At 42.2% G+C, this 24,902-nt stretch overlaps 1 protein-coding gene across 3 annotated transcripts in view; it reads left to right on the top strand.

Moving 5' to 3' along the window:
- The window catches only part of chuk (component of inhibitor of nuclear factor kappa B kinase complex), an 80,813-nt gene that overhangs the window by 6,693 nt on the left and 49,218 nt on the right, over positions 1-24,902 (top strand). For all 3 annotated transcript variants that reach the window (XM_067972557.1, XM_067972556.1, XM_067972558.1), the window contains exons 2-5: positions 11,137-11,262; positions 16,089-16,183; positions 19,603-19,720; positions 21,586-21,655. In XM_067972557.1, coding sequence (XP_067828658.1) covers positions 11,158-11,262; positions 16,089-16,183; positions 19,603-19,720; positions 21,586-21,655 — 388 coding nt within the window. In that variant the 5' untranslated portion in view covers positions 11,137-11,157. The remainder of the gene's footprint in view (positions 1-11,136; positions 11,263-16,088; positions 16,184-19,602; positions 19,721-21,585; positions 21,656-24,902) is intronic.

Below are 24,902 nucleotides of genomic sequence, written 5' to 3'. Positions count from 1 at the left end.
ATTAATTCCAAGTTTTTGTTTTTGCACTGTAAAGGTTGATCCTTCTTTGCAGTTAGAAATGATTGCTTTGTGATGTAACCAGTGAACTTTGGGGATCCAGTTGCTTCGTTATACTCAAATGTCCATCAAAAACAAGTGTAGTGGACAGGAAATGTGCACAGGGCTATTGTGCCAAGTAATAATATCATGAATGACATCAGCATTGGGGGCAGTCCTGGGATACGGATGCATTGGCAAGGGATCTGGCAGTATGGGGATGGGATCTCGAGGTCTGGCAGAATCTGGGAACAATGCTGGGAACATTGGGGGCCCTAGGATTTCAGGAGATTTGGAGGCAGCCTTAGGATCATTGGAGGGAATGTGTGTAGGGATCTGTGAGCACGGAGGGAAGGTCCCAGGATCCAGGAGGGAGGTGGGGGGTGATGGGGAATGGAGGAGTCTTTAAGTACAGCAGGACTGAGGATGGGTTTTGGGTGAAAGAGGGTTGTTCCATCCTGTCAGCCTCCTGTCCCAACCAGTTGGTGACTTCCTTTGTACTGTCAGGCATAATTTCTCCCCCCCCCCCCCCCACCGGGGGGCTCCTGCGACCCACTGATTGTCTCATTAACAGCAAGTTTCTGACGCATAGTTGGTGTGTCTGCAACATATACAGTCTTCAATCAACACATTTTCATAAACAAGAATTTACTGCACAATTAGTGTGTCTGCAACTTATAGTCTTTAAGATAAATTTCTATAAACACAGAGAAATTACCTCAGAAATACTAAGTTTAATTTTAATGCTGTCTCCAAGTTATTACGTTTTTAAAAAAAAAGTCTGAGATTTTTTTTAACCAAATAAGCAGCCTAAATGAAGACAGCATGATTATTGTCCGTGTGATTGATGTGGACAATAACAATTTCGGAGAAATCCAAAAATTCTGATTTTAACTGGGACGAAAAAGAAATGAAATTATTGTAAACCTTTCCACTGAAAAAATGATCTGAGCAAACAATTTTTCTTTGCTTTCAAAATATGAATCATGAGACAAAGCTGTTGTCATCATCCCCTTGGCGACATCATCTGCAGATATGAGGTCAGCTAACATGCACACTGATGACACCCACCTCTACATCTTCACCACTGCTCTCAACCCCTCCATTGCAATTAATGATAGAAAAGGAGGAATAGTTACATTTTTAAATGTGAAATTTGCCTAATATAAAGCTTTTAGGGAGTAGTCTCCAGTTTGTTTCAAAGTATCTTGGGGGGAAAAAAAGTAAGGAAACTCTCATATCTTTATAGGGCGAGGGGATATTTGCTTTTACATCAACTGAAAGCAACCAATGCTTGCTTGGAAATTCTGTAAACTGCACATGGTGTGATGTCGTTGGTCGACCGTACCGTCCTTACAAGCTATTGCCCCTTCTCCGACCTCCCTTTCCTCTTCAAAGTCTTTGTGGCCTTCGAAGTCCTGCTCATCTGCTTGAATATCTTCAATCAGGTTTCTGCCCCTGCCATAGCACTAAAATAGCCCTAAGCAAAGTCACAAAAGACATCCTAACTGTGACCATGATGATGTATTCCTCAATCTCTCTGCAGCTTTTGAAATGGTTGGTCCCCTCTTTTATTAATCCATATGTCGCTGCCCCTTGGCGACATCATCTGCAGATATGAGGTCAGCTAACATGCACACTGATGACACCCACCTCTGCATCTTCACCACTGCTCTCAACCCCTCCATTGCCTCTGTGTTATCAGACTGTTTGTCTGACATCCAGTTTTGGATGAGCTGTAATTTCCTCCAGCTAAACAGTGGGAAGAGTGAAACCCCCTTCAGCTCCCATCACAATCTCCATACTCTTACCACCAATTCCATTCCCCTCCCCAGCCACGGTCTCAGACTTTTCGCAATCTTACTGTACTATTCGATCCCGAGCCGAGCTTCTGACCTTATATTCTCTCCATCGCTAAGATTGCCTACTTCCACCTCCATAACATTGCCTGCCTCAGCCCATGCTCTGCTGAAACACTCATCTGCGCCATTTTCATCTCCTGACATGATTATTTCAGTGCTCTCATGGCCGGCCTCCCATCCTCCAGCCTCCGTATACTTCAGGTCATCCAAAATTCAGCTGTCCGTATCCTATCCTGCACCAAGTCCTGCTCATCCCTCACTCCTGTCCTCGCTGACCCATGTTGGCTCCAGGACCACAACGCCTCAGATTTATTGTTCTCATCCTAGTGTTGAAATCCTTTGGCCTCACCTCTTCCTAGCTCTGCGATCCCCTCCAGCCCTACAACTCACCTCCTGAATGCTCCATTCTTCTGACTCTGGCCTCTTGTTCATTCTCCTCCCTTTGCTCCACCGTTGGCGATTGTGCTGTCACCCATTTAGGCCCTATGCTCTGGATTTCTTTAAACTCCTGTTCACCTTGCTCACCTTCTATGACCCTCCTTAAAACCCACCTCTTTGACCAAGTTTTTGGTCACCCCTTCTATCTCCATTTTGGGTTTGGTGTCCATTTTTTTGACCACGCATCTGTGAAGGTCTGTGAGATGCTTTTCTATGTTAAAGGCACTGTATAAATGCGAGTTGTAGATGTTGCTCTGCAGCTATTCTGGGGAAAGTATTTCAATTCGAAGCTCAGGTTTTTGAGACAGACTAAGGCTTTGCAATTAATAAAAACTTCAAGAAAGGTACTAAAGGACACAATAGACAATTTTGTGGGTAAATTTAATTATGTTGTGAATTATGTATTTTTAAAAATCTTTTGTATATTTTAGTGTAAGTTATTTGGGTCTCTAAGTGTCTTTTTTTGCAGGCGTCTGTTTTTTGGGAGCATCCGTTTATACAGGTTTCACTGTATATGCAAATCTTTTAATAAATTACTCGTACATCTCCTGTGTTGTTGCTTATGGTAAGTTAGAGTGCCACTGTTCGCTTTACATTTCTGTTGGCTTGCTCCATTATGCTACATTGTGTCTTGAAACTCAACAGCATGACCCACATTTTACTGCCTCTTCTTGTTAGCCACCTGTTTGGACTTTAGGTCAATTGTTGCTTGCGCCCCAAGCTTCTGAGATCTATAACACTACTTGCCTACCTCCATGTCCTGGAATCCAGATCATTGCTCTACAGTCTTTGTCCCTGAGACCTACTTGATGTTGAACATTGTTTAATCTCCTGTTCCTGGTTCTTTCCATCTCAGTATCTTGTCCTTGTGTAGCAGCTGGCTATAAGCATAATAAATGCATTAAATAAGAAATAGAGGTGGAGGAAATGGGCATGAAGACCTGAAAAAAATAATTTAAATAGCTGGTATAGCCAAAGAGTGTGGGGCAGAGAAGACAAGGAGTGGTGGTGGGAGAGACTATAGCCTAGAAAGAGCAACGAAGTCGAGGAAGGGCTTTGGCCCTTAAAAAAAGATGAAATGGCATGTATGGCTGAAGGACAGCAGTAGAGGGCCAGGCGCAGTTGGGGAAGGCTGAGAAAGGTTGTGGAGAGCAGCAGCAAGGTAGGGCTGGAGTGCTGGAAATAAAGGTGAGGAGGCATTGAGACCTGCAGTGTGGCAGAACAGAACCAGGATACGTAATATTAAAAATAAATCAATAGAAATAAAATTACAAACATGACTTACCTGCACAGAAGGGAGAAATGAGTTGAAGAAGAAAATGACAGGTGGACCTGTGATGCGTCAAGTGACTTCTGTTTTATTTCAAAACAGTGTAAGACGAAACTGAAAAGTGTAACTGTCTCTGACGCATCCTGCAAGTATTAATTTTCATGTAAAACAAAGAAACTGGTCATGGTGCTTTTTAAGCTGAACAGCCTTCAGAAATCCACTAAGAAACAAAGAACCATTGAAAGGCTCTGACTTTTGCCCTATGAATTTGTTTGAATAAGAGAAACTCCTTAATATAGACCATTAGGTAAATACTGACAAACTCCGCATTTCCAAACTCTATGTTGCTCCAATTCTGGTCTCTAGTGCATCCCCGACTTCCTTCGCTTCACTATGGTGGCCGTGCCTTCAGCTTTCTAGGCCCTAATGTCTGGAATTCACTCCCTAAACCTCTCTGCATCTGCACCTTTCTCTCGTCTTTTAAGAGACTCCTTAAAACCTATCTCTTTGACCAAGCTTTTGGTCACCTGTCCTAATATCTCCTTATGTGGCATGATATCAAATTTTGTCTGATAACACTCCTGTGAAGCGCCTTGGGAGATTTTACTACGTTAAAGGTGCTATATAAATGTGAGTTGTTGTTGTTTGGGTATACATTCTAGATGTTTATATTTTCAAGGTAACAACTTGTACTTCATAGTATGTGGGAAATATCTTTGCTTCTGTATAATTTTATTTTGTGATTGGAATGTGGGCAACACTGGCAAGCACTGCATTGATTACCTATGAGAGGATGATAGTGGCCTTTTCCTTGAACTGATACAGTCCTTGTGCTGATGGTCTTCCCACAATGGTATTATGTAGGGAATTCTAAGATATTGACCCAGCAGTGGTGAAAGAACAATGATAAATTTCCAAGCCAGGATGGTGTGCGACTTGGAGGGAAACTTGGAGGTGATGGTGTTCCCACAACTGCGGTCAAAGTAACCGTGGTAAGTTCCTGCAGTGCACCCTGTGGATTGTAAATATTGCAACTACACTGTGCTGGTAGTGGAGGAAGTGGGTTGAGTCCAGTGACAGGAATGCTGATTATATAAACTTAATTTGTCCCAGTGTTGAGTTTCTTGAGTGTTGTTGCAGCTGAACGCATCCAGGCGCTTGTTGAGTATTTCATCTCGCTCCTGACAAGCCTTTTATTAACTCCATGATATAGAGATTCCAGACAAACTGAAAAATACTACTTATATGTGCCCAATGGGGAACAGTTGCCACAAAATGCCATGGTGAATATCCATGCTGTATGGAGGGAGATGTGAACACTTGCATATTACTCAAATGTGAAACAAAACAGTTCTTTTTTATCAAAAGAATAATGCTACCAATTGAGGGACATACCATTTTTATTTTTCTGATCAAAGGCATAATCTGATCTTTATGTAAATGAAAGGAACAATTCAAACTTTGCTGCAAGGGGTAGTAGACTTCATTGCTTGTGAATTGCCATCCATGGCTGATTTCTGGTTATTTATATTTGTATGGTAGCATAGTGGTTATGTTACTGGACCAGCAATCTAGAGGCCCGGACTAATAATCCGGAGTCATGAGTTCAAATCCTGCCATGGTAGCTGGGGAATTTAAATTCAGTTAATCAAAATAAAATCTGGGATAAAAAGCGAGTATCAGTAATGGTGACCATCAAACTACTGGATTGTTGTAAAAATCCATCTGCTTCATTAATGTCCTCTCGGGAAAGAAACCTGCCGTCCTTACCCGGTCTGGCCGATATGCGACTCCAGACCCACAGCAATGTGGTTGATTCTTAACTGCTGTCTGAAATGGCCTAGCAAGCCATTCAGTTGTACAATCCCATTACAAAAAGACATAATAAGAATAAAACTGGACAAACCACCCGGCATCAGACCACTAGGCACCGGACATGACAAAGGCAAACCAAGCCTAGGCGACCCTGCAAAGTCCTCCTCACTAACATCTGGGGACTTGTGCCAAAATTGGGAGAGCTGTCCCACAGACAAGTCAAGCAACAGCCTGACACAGCCATACTCACAGAATCATACCTTTCAGCCAACATCCCAGACTCTTCCATCACCATCCCTGGGTATGTCCTGTCCCACTGGCAAGACAGACCCAACAGTGGTGGAGGCACAGTGGTATACAGTCAGGTGGGAGTGGCCCTGGGAGTCTTCACCATTGACTCCGGACCCCATGAAATCTGATGGCATCAGGTCAAACATGGGCAAGGAAACCTCCTGCTGATTACCAGCTACTGCCCTCCCTCCGCTGATGAATCAGTCCTCCTCCATGTTGAGCACCACTTGGAGAAAGCACTGAGGGAAGCAAGGGCACAGAATGTACTCTGGGTGGGGGACTTCAATGTCCATCACCAAGAGTGGCTCGGTAGCACCACTACTGGCCGAATCCTGAAGGACATAGCTGCCAGACTGGGCCTGCGGCAGGTGGTGAGAGAACCAATACGAGGGAAAAATCTACTTGACCTCGTCCCCACCAATCTACCAATCGCAGAAGCATCTGTTCATGACAGTATTGGTATTGACCACCGTACAGTCCTTGTGGAGACCAAGTCCCGTCCATGTTGTGTGGCACTACCACTATGCTAAATGGGATCGAGCAGCTCAAAACTGGGCATCCATAAGGTACTGTGGGCCATCAGCAGCAGCAGAATTGTACTCCACCACAATCTGTAACCTCGTGGTCCGGCATATCCCTCATTCTACCATTACCAACAAGCCAGGGGGTAAATCCTGGTTCAATGAGGAGTGTAGAAGAGCATGTCAGGAGCAGCACTAGACGTACCTAAAAATGAGGTGCCAACCTGGTGAAGCTACAACACAGGGCTACATTCACGCTAAACAGCGGAATCAGCATGCTATGGATGAAGCTAAACGATCCTACAACCAATGGGTCAGATCAAAGCTCTGCAGTCCTGCCGCATCCGGTCGTGAATGGTGGTGGACAATTAAACATCAAACGGGAGGAGGAAGCTCCGTAAATATCTCCATCCTCAATGATGGCAGAGCCCAGCACACGAGCGTAAAAGACAAGATTGAAGCGTTTGCAACCATCTTCAGCCAGAAGTGCCGAGTGGATGATCCTTCTCTGCCTCCTCCTGAGATCCCCACCATCTCAGAAGCCAGTCTTCAGCCAATTCTTTTCACTCGATGTGGTACCAAGAAACGGCTGAGTGCACTCGATACAACAAAGTCTATGGGCCCTGACAAAATGCCGGCTGTATTGCTGAAGACTTGTGCTCCAGAACTAGCCGCGTCTCTATCCATCTACTGGCATCTACCCGACAAAGTGGAAAATTGCCCAGGTGTGTCCTGTCCACAAAAAGCAGAACAAATCCAAACCGGTCAATTACCGCGCCATCAGTCTACTCTCAATCATCAGCAAAGTGATGGAAGGTGTCGTTGACAGTGCTATCAAGTTGCACTTACTCACCAATAACCTGCTCACCGATGCTCAGTTTGGGTTCCGCCAGGACGACTTTGCTCCAAACCTCATTATCGCCGTGGTCCAAACATGGACAAAAGAGCTGAATTCCAGAGGTGAGGTGAGAGTGACTGCCCTTGACATCAAGGCAGCATTTGACCGACTGTGGCATCAAGGAGCCCTAGTAAAATTGAGGTCAATGGGAATCGGGGAAAACTCTCCGGTGGTTGGAGTCATACCTAGCACAAAGGAAGATGGTCATGGTTGCTGGAGGCCAATCATCTCAGCCCCAGGACATTGCTGCAGGAGTTTCTCAGGGCAGTGTCCTCGGCCCAACCACCTTCAGCTGCTTCACCAATGACCTTCCCTCCATCATAAGGTCAGAAGTGGGAACGTTTGCTGATGATTGCACAGTGTACAGTTCCATTCGCAACCCCTCAGATAATGAAGCAGTCCGTGCCCGCATGACTCAAGACCTGGACAACGTCCAGGCTTGGGCTGATAAGTGGCAAGTAACATTTGCACCAGACAAGTCACAGGCAATGACCATCTCCAACAAGAGAGAGTCTTCCACTGCCCCTTGACATTCAACGGCATTACCATTGCCGAATCCCCCACCGTCAACATCCTGGGGGTCACCATTAACCAGAAACTAAACTGAACTAACCACATAAATACTGTGGCTAAAAGAGCAGATCAGAGGCTGGGTATTCTGCAGTGAGTGATTCACTTGCTAACTCCCCAAAACCTTTCCACCATCTACAAGGCACAAGTCTGGAGTGTGATGGAATACTCTCCACTTGCCTGGATGAGTGCAGCTCCAACAACACTCGAGCAGCTCGACATCATCCAGGACAAACCCACTTGGTTGGCACGCCGTCGACCACCCTAAACATTCACTCCCTTCGCCACCGGTGCACCATGGCTGCAGTGTGTACCATCTACAAGATGCACTGCAACAACTTGCCAAGGCTTCTGCGACAGCACCTCCCAAACCCGCAACCTCTACCACCTAGAAGGACAAGGGCAGCAGGCGCGTGGGAACACCATCACCTGCACGTTTCCCTCCAAGTCACACATCATCCTGACTTGCAAATATATCGCCGTTCCTTCATCATCACTGGGACTGGAATTCCTGGAACTCCCTACCTAACAGCACTGTGGGAGAACCTTCACTACACGGACTGCAGCCATTCAAGAAGGCGGCTCACCACCACCTTCTCCAGGGCAATTAGGGATGTGCAATAAATGCTGGCCTTGCCAACGATGCCCACATCCCATGAATGAATTTTAAAAAAAAAATTCTTGTCCTGATGCATCCTGTGGTATGTTCTCTTTTGAAAATGACATATTTTATGTTAAGTAAGTTAAAATAGTTTGTACTTGAAACATTTTTGATCTCGAGTAGGATTTAAACCTTTGGTTGATGTTCATTGGGTGGAAATTGAAAACAATTTCTTCCAGCTATATTATGACATATCGATACTACATCACAGTATCGTTTGAGTCATTATCAGTAATTAGTGTGAGAAATTCTGCATGATGAACACTTATTGTAATGTTCAACTTTTAGTCGATGACTCGTGGAATTTATGATTTGGTAAAAACTTCAGCTTGTGATATTAGCCAATTAATGACGTTCTACGTGATAAGGTGTAATCATGTATGTCCTTGTGTGCATTAGAACAGGAAAGGGATAGGCTGATCAAAGTTTTTCTTTAGTATTCATATTTCTACCTGATCTCTCTGTCTCTGATCTTCCCTCTCCTTCAGGGTTGAATTGCAGTCACTGCTATTTGCCGCCGCACTATGCCCTCCAGATGGGTGTGCTGGAAATGGTGCAATTAGCAACCTGGCGGAACATTGGTGCCTGGCACTATGAAATGGAGAGATACAGATTTTTTTTCCCTCCCATTTTGCTGCAATCTTCCCAGAAAGAAAATGGGAGCAAGAGCATGACTCCTTGCAAGTGGCTGAAGCGTGCCTTTGACAGAAACCTGTCAAGAGGCTGCTCATCTGTTTTGCAGCAGGTCAATAGCTTGGATATACTACTCACAAATGGGAAAATGGAGAGGCTTCATACTTTTATTTTTTTAAAAAGTCACTGCAGGGTGATCTGGGCTGCAGCATGCGTTGTTCCATTATCCATAAATGGGAGCTGCACTACTGTGAGGCAGGACTGATCTATTTGCTTACCATTTTTGATGTGAGATATGGAAGTTGTTATTTTGAATCACTTTTAAAAATACCAATGCGACTATTGACTCATTTGCTATTACTAGATCTCATGTGATTTCACTTCCTTAACACTTCCCTCCTCATTCCTCAGTTTCCGCAAATTTTACTCCCTCGAATCTTCTGACAGCTTTAACAAATGGGGCTGTACATCAATATATCTGCTGTATTTGCCAGACTATGGCACTGGACTTGAACTTAGGTTCTGCTGCATAGAAGTAAATTATTAAATTTTGTTTTCTGGTGGTGGTTGTTAAATTTGATAATTAGATAATTGGTGATCACACGTTACCAAACACTTTTCTGTTGCTTCATGGAGCTATAGTATTGCTTGTGCAGTGTTGCCATGCAGTTTTGGGTGCACATTGGCATGGAAGTGGTACCATAACATTAGAATCCAGTTAGTAATCTGACTGTACTGAAGCCAAGAGGTGAGCTGCTACCTTTCGTAGGTAGTCTCGCACTGCTTGAGCTTCATGCCATGTGTAGTATAGCTCCAGCCCAGTGTGAAGCCATGTTTTAAAAATGCCCTGTTGGTCTCCTAGGAAATTTTTAAACTTGGTGTGGAATTTTTTTAGTATTTGGATCGACTCCCTTGTAACTTCAGAAGTGAGCTGTCTGGAGATTGAAGCCCAGTGCATGCCTGCAGGCAGGTGTGCTCGTGCAGAATTCCTTTGTTGTTGAGCTCCGTGCAGCGTAGATGTCTACACAGGTTCATTGGCTGTCCATAACGTTGTACAGTTACCAATCTGAGACCAGTATGCGTAGTATAGACAGCAAACAGTGGGGCAGCGTGATGAAACTCAACACCATTATGTTAATTGTATCCATGTGATTTATATAATTAGTGTTAATTGTATTCAGTGGTGCATATCAATTGGGAACTCTCTTATCCATTTATGAGAGCTGATCTAGGGTGTGGTAGTGGTAATGTGGATCTCTGTGAATAAAGGCTTAAAGTAACTGAAGACTAGGCTCTAGTATTCCATCCTTCACCACCTGGCTATCCAGTTTGTGACTCATCAAAGGGCAGCCCTGGTAATCTTGTCTGTCTTATTAAGTGGATTTCAAATGGAACCTATGCATGAAGTAAACAGCACCATAACTCTTATTCCTCTTTCTCTCGCAGAGATCCAAATGTCTCCCATTATTCTGCCTCTATAATCTACTTCTCTTAATTCAAAGTCATTTTTTGCTCCAAAAGAATTGTATCCAACAATACAAATTAAACAATTTTAATAAAATAGCACAGGAGGTATTTTTACATTATTTCAATTTGAGTTAACATAGTTCAAAGTTGTTTACTTTGTATTAAGAGGAGAAGCCTGTTCCTCGCTTCGCGGTAAAAGTAGAATAGATTGGACTTTCCACTAATTCCTTTTGAAGGTAATGTAGAGGATTCCTTTACACCCCATAAACTGACATCAGCTGAAATTGATGCTGAACATACTCTGAAGATTAAAATACTAAATTTTGATTAATTCCAACCAAATTATGTATTCTGAAGAGAATGCTGAAATAAAAATGGAAAATGCTAAAAAAAATAATAGGTAGGCAGCATCCAGTAGAAAAAGATGAGTTAACCTTTCAGGGCAGAACACTTCATCAGAACCCATGTTTTGTTGTTCCCTGGCCATTTAGTCTTTGACCCACACTGCACAATGAAAAAGGAATTATTATGAAGGGTTACAGTGGAAGCTGTAACCGATCATTCTTTTCCAAATGCTGACCAATTTTCTGTGCTTTTCCAATATTTCTGTTTGTAGTTAAGCTTCCCAACATTCCTTTTAGTTGTAATAATTTTGCATATTTTTGTAATTACAGTGATAAAGTTCCTGATCAGGAATGGAAAAGCCACCTTTTAAACAGGTTCAGACGTGTGGGCCCTGGGATCTAAAGGAGCGTCTTGGAACAGGAGGTTTTGGACATGTCTATATGTATGAAAATAAGGTAAATGTTTTACAATCCTGAGAAATCTGGCTTTTGTGGTATATTCTACAAAGTTTTTTTAGATTTAAAAAAAAAACTTGATAACAAAACATTTATTTTTTGAGGGAGCACGTGATATACAAATCGCATGTCCTCCCTGTCCCTGCCACGTCTTCAACTGGTAATATGTAATTCAAGGTTGCTGATTTCTCTTGAGCCATTATTGTTATTGTTTTTGATTCGCTAAAAGGAATTTGTCATGAGACAACTTGAATATTTCCTAATTTTCATTCCCATTTGGTTGCAATGCTTGGCTTCCATGAAATATACAAGTTAACCAAGATTACACATGCTTCTAACCAGTAATCTGTGTGACAGGACGCCTTGGAATTTGGGTCTTTAACACCGTGGTTATGGCTGGGCAGCAACTGCTATATAAATCTCTGAGTCATACACTGCAGCCAAGTGGGCGGTTAACTTGCTTCCAGCTGCCACCATGCCATTCTGAGCAGTTGCTAAGAAAGAGTGACCTGGAGACAGGTTTATTTCAATTGGGAACAGCAAAGTGCCTGAGGTCAGAAATTCGTTGAGTCATTGAGAGTTGGGGAAGCAAACTTGGTTCTCATTGCTTCATTATGCTGAGCTTAATGCTGTAACTTGCTAAGCCACCAAACTATCTGACTTGCATTATTTATACATATGTAGGCATGTATGTGTTCCGTGGCAAGTGTGTTGGAAACTTGCATTGAATTAAAATAGTCTCTGAGCGCATGATAGAGATCCAGTCAAAACCAATGGCTTGCTAGTTTCTTCTCTCTGTCAGTTTAAATATTACATTATGTTTCTGCCTCGGTAATTTGGTTGGGTACAAAAGGAGGCTAGATTTATATCTCTGCAATTTCTTTCTCATCATGCAACCATCCAGGAACGTAATGTGCATTTTTATTGTGCCTTTAACGTGGGAAAATGTCCCTAAGTGGGAATGGGGAGAGCAACAGGAAGAAAGAAATAGATAAAAGGAATGAAGAAAGGGGCATTGAGCCATGGTGTGGGTGTTAGTAGAGGTGACTGAAAGTTTGATCAAAAAGATGGGCTTTGATAAGGTGTTTAAAGAAATGGAGAGGCAGAGGATTATAAAGAACATAAGAAATAGGAGCAAGAGTGGGCCATACGGCCCCTCGAGCCTGCTCCGCCATTCAATCAGATCATGGCTAATCTTCGACCTCTACTCCACTTTCCTGCCCAGTCCCCAGATCCCTTGATTCCCTTAATTCCAAAAATCAGCCTTGAATATACTCAATGACTCAGCATCCATAGTCCCCTGGGGTAGAGAATTGCAAAGATTCTCAACCCTCTGAGTGAAGAAATTCCTCCTCATCTCTGCCCTAAATGGCTGACCCCTTATCCTAAGACTATGCCCCCTAGTTCTATACTCTCCAGCCAGGGGAAACAACCTCCCAACATCTATCCTGTCAAGCCCTCTCAGAATCTTATATGTTTCAATGAGATCACTTCTCATTCTTCTAAACTCCAGAAAGTATCATCCCAATCTGCTCAATCTTTCCACAAAGGACAATCCTCTCATCCCAGGAATGAATCTAGTGACCCTTCATTGCTCCCCCTCTAAGGCAAGTATATCCTTCCTTAGGTAAGGAGACCAAAACTGCACACAGTACTCCAGGTGAGGTCTCACCAAAGCCTGTACAATTGCATTACGACTTCCTTACTCCAAACCCCTTGCAATAAAGGCCAACATACTATTTGCCTTCCGAATCGCTTGCTATACCTGCATGTTAAAATTCTGTGTTTCGTGTACAAGGACGCCCAGATCCCTCTGTACACCAACATTTAATAGTTTCTCACCATTTAAAAAATACTCTTTTTCTATTCTTCCTACCAAAGTGAATAACCTCACATTTCCCCACATTATACTCCATCTGCCACCTCTTGCCCACTCACTTAATCTGTCTATATCCCTTTGCAGACTCTTTGTATCCTCCTCCACAGCTTACTTTCCCACCCAGCTTTGTGGAGGTGATGTTAACTTTTTGCAATGGTGCAAAATGGGTTTTAGGTCGGGAGTTCGAGAGAGTAGGCTGAGATGGCTGAAGGTTCTGTCACCAATGGTTTGATCAAGTCAGGCGGGGCGGCTGGGGCGGGGAATGCACACAAATCCAGAGTCAGAAGATGGAAGGGTGTGGGAGGGCTGGAGAATGTTTGAGACGGGCTGGGGCAAAGCCATGGAGTGATTTGAAGATGAGGATAAGGATATCAATTTTAATACTAATATGTGGGGGAGAGGATCAGTGAGGACAGGTGTGATGGACGAATAGGACTTATTGTGGGACAAGATACAGATAACTGATTTGGAGTTCAGGGAGGATAGCAAAGAGAATGTGGGAGAACTTAAGTCCACAAGTGACAAAGGTGTCGAAAAGTATTTCATTGTCGGTGGGATCAGGTGATATGATTGAGAGGAAAGTGAGCAGCCTTGGTGATGGATTTGATGTTACGTTTGAAACTCGGGCTCCTCAACTGGTTGCACTCTGAAGGAAATTCTAAATTCCACCCCCCCGCCCGCCCCCCCCCCCCCCCCACCACACACACACTAGCCAGAAGCTCTCCCCAAGACATGTGAACACTTTTTTTTAATGTTCATTCAAAATTCCCCTCTACATGAAAAATATTTTAAGTAATCTTTTGATTCATTTCAAGTTTTTAACCAAGATTGTTAACAGTGAAGATGATCACTCCTCGGTAGCTCAGTAAGTTTATCCAGTGAGTAGTTCAGCCATGTAGACCAGGGGGATCCCAGATTTGATTTCCTCCCAGTCTATGCTGGATTAGTTAATCAGTCAGAATGGTCCCGAGGGGAGATAGGGAAAAATCAGCCAGGATTCCTGCCCCTGATCATGATCCCACAATCTGCTGCTGGAAATGTACATATGTGGATGTCAGATGAAGAGAGGATTGTGCTTGGCTGCGATGCCTAATATCTTGCCAACATGCAGCACTCATGGAATCATAGCCCGGCAAGGAGCCCCTGCCTCAGCACATCTGCTGCCAAAACCCTCATTCATGCCTTTATCAACTCTAGACTCAACTGCTGCAATGCTCTCCTGGCCAGCCTCCCAACCTCTATAAACTTCAGCTCATTCCAAACCTCTGCTGCCCGTATCCTAACCCGCATCAAGTCGGCCTCACCCATCACCCATGTGCTTGCTGACCGACATTGGCTTCCAGTCCCCCAACGCCTCCAATTAAAAATTTTCATACTCCTATTCAAATCCCTTTATGGCCTCGGCCCTCCTATCTCTATAACCTTCTCCAACCCTTCAACCTTCCGAGATCTCTGCGTTCCTCCAACTCTGGCCTTTTGCTCATCCCCCACTCCCTTCACCCCGCCATTGACGGTTATGCCTTCAGCCGTCTAGGCCCTAAGCTCTGGAATTCTCTTTTCTAAATTCTGCATTTTCACCTCTCCTCCTTTAAGACCCTTCTCAAAACCTTCCTTTTTCACCAAGCTTTTAGTCACCCTAATATCTCCTTTGGCTTGGTATCAATTTTTGTCTGCTTATGCTTCTGTAAAGTGCTTAGAACATTTTCCTACGTTAAAGGTGCTTTATAAGTACGAGTTGTTGTCGCCTTTGATTTAGTCTTGCACTATATACTTCAGAGATGGGATTCTGATTCCACTTCATGTACAATTTTTTTTATATAGATGTTGCCATAACAGTGTGCACCCATGGACATCTGTAAGAAGGTCAGATAACTTAAGTTTGACCCTGGCTATTGCTGGGAGCAGACAAAAATTTGGAAAAATGTCCTGGGATACCAACAGGGAGGTCACTGATTTCCTAAAGCCTGATGTTTGTTCCAGCAACCCTAGTTCATTAGGTGATGGTTAACTGCATTTGAACTTTTGTATACAGGGAATAGAGTTCCTGTTTGGAAACCATAGAGGAAAATTCTACATGCAACAAAAATGGAGGTGAAGCTTCATTGAAAGCATTGTGTGTGGATTTTTTTTTGGATCAGAGTAGCTTCAACAACTCTTGTGTATTGACTTAAGAAAAGAGGCACAAGTGCTACCAACTCTGGTACAATTGTAATCTCATAAAGGACTGTTTGACCAAATCGCTCTGTTCCGTGACATGAAGTAGGTCATCCTTAAGAAGTCCATTGGGCTGCAGGCTTCAGGCTGCACTCAGTCCACGAGTGAAAGTTCAGTTTTCAGTGCAACCTTTCAAACATACCATTTCTGGATGAATAGTGAAGTTGCTGGTGGTGACATTTAGGCCAAGTTCTATTTTTGATCATCCTCATTGAAAAAAAGAACTTGCATTTATATAGCGCCTTTCACGACCTCAAGACATCCCAAAGTACTTCATAGCCAATGAAGTTCTTTTGACGTGTAGTCATTGTTGTAATGTAGGAACATTGCTTCTTTGTCCCAGTGTAGCTCAAATGTGGTATCTTAATGGATAAAATTATTGGTATTCATAAATTATGCCTTTGAATTAGTGAGTTACTTCCTGGCTGTACTTCAACTTGTAGAGTTTCCTTTTAAGTAATGAACCTTCCATTTTATTTAAGTGCTTATTTACCCTCTGTGCTATGGAGATTGTCAATCAGATGTTTATCTAATTTCAGCAGGAATGCTTTACAAACCAGGGGTTCAGATGAAGAATAAACCAAAGACTAACTGAATGAAGCCAATAAGACAAATATTATGTTCTATTACAATATTTTATTCAACGATTTTAACTGTTTATCTTTTCCCTGTTATGTGAAGAAATCACTTTTTACGTTCCAAATAAACCTACAAATCCAAACTTTTGTTCCAGAACACGGGAGAAAGGATTGCGGTTAAAGCCTGTCGTTTGGAGTTGAGCGCAAGAAACAAAGATAGATGGTGCCATGAGATTCAAATTATGAAAAAGTGAGTGCACTTTTAGATGTCGACAGAGATTTCATTTGAGCATATTCAGATCTTGCCAAAATGGTTAAGATATTTTGGATCACTTTGGATAAGAATAATTTTGATTTATAGCTGTTCATATATGGTAGAAAAATGTGCAGCACATGAGCCATTGGTGAAGGATTTTTGGGAAAGATGAATATAGGATTTGTGATTAAACACGTAGATATCATCAAATTGGGAGGAGCATTCCATGTGTCAAGAACTGTGTCCAATTCTGGTCACCGAGACACAAGGGAAACTGTCAAGCCTGGAGATAGTTGCTCCCTGAGGTATGAGGAAACCCAGGGGAAGCTTGGACTTCGTAGCCTTGAAAGGAGGTGATTGAGACATGATCTTATAGAGCTATATAAGATAGTAAACAGCAGGGAAAAGCTAAATCCAGAAAATAACTTCAAACTGAATTGGAAGAACTGCACAAGGGGATACCTCATTCAAATTTGTAAAAACGCAAATTTAGCACTGATGTCAAGAAACTGTTCACATAAAGAATGATCAACACGTGGCATGGTCTCCCAAGCAGAGCACTGGAAGTGAAAATCCTGGAACCATTTAAAAAAAAAAGTTGCCACAGTAGAAGGGAGGGGCAGAATCTTGAAGGGTTTCTGGATGGATAACCTCATTCATATTTATCGTGATTATACTGCTGTACTTTTTAAATCAGAATTGAACAGATTAATTGTGTCATCTGGTATATTTTTCTGGTTATTTAACTTTTAAAAATATTCTTCACCTCACCCAGTATGTAGTGTATCAAAGTGCCATAAAGTGCTTACAAGAGTGTGGCCAGTCACCTGTTTCTTGGCTTTTGCTTATGCTACTCTGTACTGGTCTGCACAACACTATGGATTGGCATAACCTTTAATTTTATTGGTAGATTCCTCTAATTCTGTTGGTTGATTTTGCTTTTGCTTGTGCAGGGAGGGGATTTTCTTTTTCCCCCCTCCTGTCTTTGGGGAAACAATGACATTTGGAATGTCTATTTTCTTTTGAAGAATGAATAGAAAACAGTCCAAACAACAGTTATTGACCTGCCATTTAATTTTTTTATGCTTGCTTCCTGTTTCAATGGGAAAGATAATTTTCTTTTGTAAGTTGAGATGAATTTATTTAATGAATTTTGTGTTCAAGCAGGAGGGTGATGATAACGTTTGAGAATGGGCACTCTGTGTCGTCTTAAACCACTCTGTTTAGACAGTTTTAAAAAAAACATTAGTCTGAGCAAGGTGGGTTGCACAGAGCCCAGAGATCTAAATTCAGCAATTGTTAATGATCTCAGTAGCCTTAATTCTTAACACTCCACGTTGAAAGTTGATCAGGCAACAAAATTCATTGTGAAGATCAATGAGATGCGATTTCTATCATAACTTTGTTGCTTGGGAATAATTAAGTCAACCCACTTCTGTGGCATTAATCATGTCTCATGGGTCTTCATTATGCTTCTTCAATACTGTTGTGTTCTACTTGGTGTATAATAAATCCTGTATATTTTTTGCATATGCTATGCATCCCTGTTTTTGGAACACAAAACACAGCATGATAATATTGCAAATCATCAAGTAATAAGGAAATGTTTTTCAAACATAATTTCCACCAGACCACATGCTGATAACTGTTGTAATCTGGTAACCATAACGTCAACAGTGAAATACTCCGAGTAAAATGGAAGTGCCATGCCAACAGCAACAACAATCCAGGATAACACGCTGTTGCAGCGTCGCTTGTCAGAGCCAAAACTTACTGGCCAACGAGAGCATCACAATCCAGTTCTTGGCAGAAATCATCCAATTGTACCAATTTCCCAAATGAAAAGTGGTACATTTTTTGTGAAAAGTTATCGTGTGTTCATATATTTAGATTTGCACTGTTTGTCATTGTATAGTTAGTACAGTTAGAGTTCCCTGACACTTAGTAAGTTGAGTGTAATTTCATGAACAGTTCAAATACTTTTCACTTTTTTTTTAAGTATGCACAATTGCCAAAAGTTAATAAAAATTCCTCAAAGTATGGGTATTTTGATTGGATTTCAGCAAACTCATTGAGCTTATTAAAGGGTGGAAGATGCCGCTTTCATGTTTTAATGAGGTTAAGAAAGAAAAAAGTTGCATTTATACAGTCACTTTCACATTCAAAATGTTTCAACCAATTTGCAAGGTCCCACAAACAACACTGAGATAAATGATGAGACAATCTGCTTTTGGTGGCATTGATTGAGGGATAAATGTTGGCCAGGACACCGGGAGTATTTCCCATCTCTTCGTATAGCGTCATGGGATCTTTTACGTTCACCTGAGAGGGCAGGTTTAGTAGCTCATCCAAAAGAAGGCAGCACTCCCTCAGTACGGCACTGAAAGGTCAGCCTGGATGGTGTGCTCAAGTCTCTGGAATGGGTTTGAACCCATGACCTTCTGACTCAGAGGTGAGAGTGCGATTTCTTAGCCAAAGCTGACACCTGAGGATCTGCTGCACAGCATCAAAAATCCATGGACCTTTAATCCCAGTTTAATTGCTAGGATTGGCTCACCAGTGACCTATGGCGCTGACTCTGCTGGAGTATGCAGGATCAGGGGAGGTCACCTCATTATAATAACGACAGTAAGTGCACTTTGGCGCCTGCTGGAGAATCCTGGTATGGGATGCCTGCCTCACGGTGGAGGGGGGAGGTAAACAAAAAGATTAAATGTTTAATATCTTCAGCGGTCCAGGCAATGACCCCAACCTGTGGCCCTCACTTGCGCCGGCAGGCGGGCTCGTACACCTTCTATCACTTAGCAAATTGGTTCACCAGGGCAAGGATGAGGAAATCCTTGGCCTGGTATCCGCTGCTCTTGCCACATCCCCTCTGAGGTAGATGCTGTGTTTGGGCATGCTATGGCTCCGTCCTAACAAGGGCCTGTGGAGACTACTGGGGAATGCTGAGTTCCGACATACCCAGACTGCTTCCAATTTTGCAGCCTTCCACCACACTCCTGTTGGACTTAAGGCAGGAATATTCCATAAGGGCCATGACTTTTATGCATGTTTCAAATCGAGGCTGATAACATGTATAGCATATATCCTTTTTACAGATGAAAGATGGCAATAATTAACCACTTGCCCTCTTATTGTCAAATCACAAGTGTAATAAATTCAGACAGTGGAGTTCTCAGGACCTTATATTAGTAATAACTATATTTTGTTTTGTGGCAGAGAATGTATGTTGCGACAGGTTACCAATGAGGGCCATTGTAGATTGATACTTGACAGCTTATTGAATGTATTTTCAAGTTTAAAAAAAAAAATTGTCTCCTTTCACTATGCAATTGACTGTTTATGAATTGAGTATACGATGAAGGTCATCTACATCTCTTTTTCTCTCTTACCCTCCTTTTAAAACAAAGGTTAAACAACCCAAATGTTGTAACTGCATGTGAAGTTCCAGAAGAAATGCAGAATATTGCATTCAATGATGTCCCTCTCCTTGTGATGGAATACTGTACGGGAGGTGACTTGCGTAAGGTAACTTTTAAGTTTGTACTGAGGCCTGAGTGGGTGGAATGTTGAACCTAACGAGAGTTGTTAGAAATGTTTAACAAAATTAGATTAAGTCTGAAACCGCCATGCACTTTGCTGGGCAGGGTCTGTGCATACGTTAAGAGAAAAAAAAAGAGTGGTCGTCATTTAGGTGATTATCTTGTGTTGGCTATTGACCTGAAAAATAACATTTCTCTTTAGTTGTTCACAATATTTTGTGCTTTAGACAGAAAGGCCCCCTTTTAGAATGAGAATGGTGGGAACTGTCCTTGTGTTCAGTTCATGGGATTTTAAATGCTGTCAAAATCAAATTCAGTGAAATGCGAAGTGCTATGTGTAAGATTTTTTTGAAAATTTTTGGAGGCACAGGCTGAGGGTGGTAGGCATAGAGAACTTGGCTGCAGATTACTTAAACAAAAATATGGTCCTGTCCCATGATGGAACTTTGATATGTAAGTCACTTCCATTTATCTTCCATAGCTTGGATCTTTTTTCAGTAGATATTTCACTTTTGCTTAAAAAAAAGCAGTGGAAACTGTTCTAATCCAGGACTTGAGAACCCAAGTGCTTTACTACAGTGTAGTCCTTCCTTTGGTCTGGAAAGTTTCTATATGCACTTCCATCTCTTTCATTGAGCTCTCCAGATTGATGTAATTTGGAGGGGAAAAGTTTGGGTTGTTACTGGCATACTATGTTGCACCTGAGATGACCACTCCCTTTATTCCTTCAGTGGGATCAGGCTGATTCCGCCCCCTCCTGCTATGATTGGTTCCCTAAAGACAATCATATCTGCAATCAAAATTTATATAAATATGATTAGAACAGGTGCTCCTCATGATGCTGATAAAAGAACCTTTACTCTTTTTTTTTACTTGCAGAATGGTTCAGGAATTCTCAGATTGGAGTATTAAACCCAGTTTTTTAAGGGCGTAGCAGGCTGCAATATCTGATTTTAGCTGAGTGCATCCACATGGGGAACCTCTGCTAATTTTCTGCTTTTAAAAACAAACATCAGGCTTTCTACAAACTATTTGTTCTAGCATTGGAACTGAACCCCATATTCCACAGACTTATGAGTCTTTGCTACCATCGACCTAGGATTCTGTCCTGAGAAGCTTCAGTCTTGGCTAGTTGTGTCAACATAGCTAAATGAGCATGAGCTGGTTGACCTTCACCTACATAGAATTGCCAATTTAAGGTGGGCTTTAGAATGCCATCTGACATTAAGGATATGGTCCTTTCTTTATGTTGAGTACCTTACAGGGCGAAGGAAGAGGACTGACTGCATGTTTGGATGTGAATAATACCTGTCTTAATTAATTTAATTAAGATAGAGAGTCTTAATCATTTCCCAGTTGCTTGTGCCCTAAGAGATCAAGGATTTGGTCCCACTATTTCCAAAAGTGTTTAATCTGGAAAAATAAACTCCTATCTGCCAACCATGACGTATATCTTGCTAAAATTGTACTTAACACTCGGGTACATTTATAGCAAAATTTGCACCAAGTTTGAACAGAGGATATTTAACATCCAAGCTTCAGGTTTTTTTTTTACATGTTTCATATTCTATTCTGAATTTCAAATGTTCCAATTTTTGAGGATTCTGAAGAAAGCTTTTATTTTGCATTAGTAAAGTTATTTTATTCTCTAGTATATCTACATATATTTTTCATTCTGTTTAAAATCCTTTGTTTAAGTTAGTTGTAATATTTTCATTGGGAAATATATTTTTTAAAGTTGGCTTATACTATATTATTACATACTACTGCAGGATAATGTACTAACATTTTTTATGTTTATCTGATTTTTCCCTGGTGGTTATTTTCTGATTGTGTGTTTTATGTTTCAAGTTATTGAACAAGCCTGAAAATTGCTGTGGACTTAAAGAAAGCCAAGTGCTTAGCTTATTACAGGATGTTGGTATGTAACTTTTTTAACATCTCTCTATAATTGTTACATTAAAATTCTTGCTGTCACGCTTTCTCCATTACACTTTTTCATCATATTTATTGTTATTAACACCATGGGAGATCTGGAATAAAATTCCTAGTTACAGTAGCAAACATTAATGCCCATACACCTCCAAAGATTAAAATCACTCCTTTTAATCAATTCTACTTCTACTGTAATGTTCACACCGAATATTGGAAGCCCTCATTCTGTGGTGTAGCAGATTGATTAATCAGTGCACTTTGCTGTAGAGTTATACAACTTGTGGTTGTGAATGTAGCTTTCAATAAAGGAATTCTCTCTGAGTTGGGCTCTCTGATTTAGTATGAGTAGAGGCAAGGTACTTGTGTTTTCCTGAGGAGGGGATTTAAGGATTTGAGAACAAATTGATTTGGGCTGGTCTCTGAGAACCTCTTGGTTGGTGCCACAGAAAGCAGACTCAGCCTGGGTCCTGTCGAGTTTGATATGTGGCTGGCAGACCCAAGTTAGAGTACTGGCTGCGCCATGCTGATGGTTGCACTGAGGTCATTGACAGCAGAGCTGTAAGCAAGCATGCCTGCCTGCGTACTCTGCAGCATTAATTTTTAATGATAATGAAAGTGGGCAGAAGTGTGAGTCTGTCTCCTAACTCCAGAATGATTCAAAACCAAATTTTGGAGAAGTGCCCAGGAGGTTCGTTGAAGTGGAAAGTAGAGGCAGTGTGAGACATTTTTAAAAATTTCAAAATATACTTTATTTCATAAAATTTAAGGATACACACAATTCAAAGTAAATATCACAATTACAGTTCAAAAAAATACAATACAGATTGCACACACTTTAATCCCATCATTACAATTCAGAACACAGTATACCTTCTAATACAGGCTGTACAATACAACCAAGAGGCTCTCAGAGACCAGCCCAGATCAATTCGTTCTCAAGGCCTTACATGGCGGCCTTTCCCCATGGAGCCTTTGCTTAGGCTGCACCTTGCTTCAGTGCGCCCAGGGGCAGTGCGAGACAATCTACCAAAGGTGGTTTCACATTACTTGGCTTTGATAGACAGGGGAGTCAGATCATCGACCTGAAGCCTGAAGCACTACTTTTGTCTCAGTGTGCATTTGAAACTGTGCGAAAATGTGGAAATGGAGATAGGACAACATGTTAGAGACCTGTAAGGAGATTACTTGTTAATAGTTATGAAATTAAGGGGTTAATTAAAAACTTATTGTTGTATTGTTAAGAGTTTTTTCTTAGCATTTTCTGTTTCTTTTTAATTTTTGCGTTCTTGCATTTGCGGTTTTTGTATTTATTTTCCCCATTTCCTTGCCTTTTATTCATTGTGTGAATCTTTTCCATGCCTTTTTACCCCTTCACAGTTCTTTTCATACACTTTTGTTCTTTTTATGCCTTTTTAATGTCTAAGTAAGATCTTTTCTATCATTAGTCAGCTTTCTCCTCTTTCGTGTTTCCAAAACCTATAGGATGTTCCTAATCTACGTCACAGGTCAGGTGACGCACAATGTTGGAGAACAAGTGTGTTGTATCTGTGAATGTTCCTTGTTACTACTAAAAGCAAAATGTGTGATTCTTGTATAATTGTTCATGGCATTGCCTTCTCAGTGGTCAGTATTCTGTCAATTATTCTCAAAATAAATACACCATTAACTTTTACCCTGGTCGTCATGTACCAGTCTCATAAACTGTCTATTTGGCAGGATTAAAAGCGAGATAGAAAAATGTAACCTGACATGCGAAATGGAAAGTTTAAAATTCTACACGTGGAAATTTGCCCATCCAGTGTTTCTGTCATAATTGGCTTTGATTTGAAAAGTTTTTTTTTTAAAAATCCATTCTTTGCGAAATTTTCTTCCAAACATTAATCTGCGAAATCTGTCATTTGAAGCAATTCCCACCACTGACGAGGTGATGGTTAGCTTGTAATTTTTTTTCATTTGTTCATGGGATGTGGGCGTCGCTGGCGAGGCCGGCATTTATTGCCCATCCCTAATTGCCCTTGAGAAGGTGGTGGTGAGCCGCCTTCTTGAACCGCTGCAGTTCGTGTGATGAAGGTTCTCCCACAGTGCTGTTAGGTAGGGAGTTCCAGGATTTTGACCCAGCGACGATGAAGGAACGGCGATATATTTCCAAGTCGGGATGGTGTGTGACTTGGAGGGGAACGTGCAGGTGGTGTTGTTCCCATGTACCTGCTGCTCTTGTCCTTCCAGGTGGTAGAGGTCGCGGGTTTGGGAGGTGCTGTCGAAGAAGCCTTGGCGAGTTGCTGCAGTGCATCCTGTGGATGGTACACACTGCAGCCACAGTGCGCCGGTGGTGAAGGGAGTGAATGTTTAGGGTGGTGGATGGGGTGCCAATCAAGCGGGCTACTATGTCCTGGATGGTGTCGAGCTTCTTGAGTGTTGTTGGAGCTGCACTCATCCAGGCAAGTGGAGAGTATTCCATCACACTCCTGACTTGTGCCTTGTAGATGGTGGAAAGGCTTTGGGGAGTCAGGAGGTGAGTCACTCACCGCAGAATACCCAGCCTCTGACCTGCTCTTGTAGCCACAGAATTTATATGGCTGGTCAATGGTGACCCCCAGGATGTTGATGGTGGGGGATTCGGCGATGGTAATGCCATTGAATGTCAAGGGGAGGTGGTTTGACTCGCTCTTGTTTGAGATGGTCATTGCCTGGCACTTGTCTGGCGCGAATATTATTTGCTACTTATGAGCCCAAGCCTGGATGTTGTCCAGGTCTTGCTGCATGCGGGCTCGGACTGCTTCATTATCTGAGGGGTTGCGAATGGAACTGAACACTTCGCAATCATCAGCGAATATCCCCATTTCTGACCTTTATGATGGAGGGAAGGTCATTGATAAAGCAGCTGAAGATGGTTGGGCCGAGGACAGTGCCTTGAGGAAGTCCTGCAACAATGTCCTGGGGCTGAGATGATTGGCCTCCAACAACCACTACCATCTTCCTTTGTGCTAGGTATGACTCCAGCCACTGGAGAGTTTTCCCCCTGATTCCCATTGACTTCACTCGGTCAAATGCTGCCTTGATGTCAAGGGCAGTCACTCTCACCTCACCTCTGGAATTCAGCTCTTTTGTCCATGTTTGGACCAAGGCTGTAATGAGGTCTGGAGCTGAGTGGTCCTGGCGGAACCCAAACTGAGCATCGGTGAGCAGGTTATTGGTGAGTAAGTGCCGCTTGATAGCACTGTTGACGACACCTT

This window comes from Heptranchias perlo, chromosome 36 (assembly GCF_035084215.1).
Source record: "Heptranchias perlo isolate sHepPer1 chromosome 36, sHepPer1.hap1, whole genome shotgun sequence".
NCBI lineage: Eukaryota > Metazoa > Chordata > Chondrichthyes > Hexanchiformes > Hexanchidae > Heptranchias > Heptranchias perlo.
This window is presented reverse-complemented; position numbering and strand designations above follow the sequence as displayed.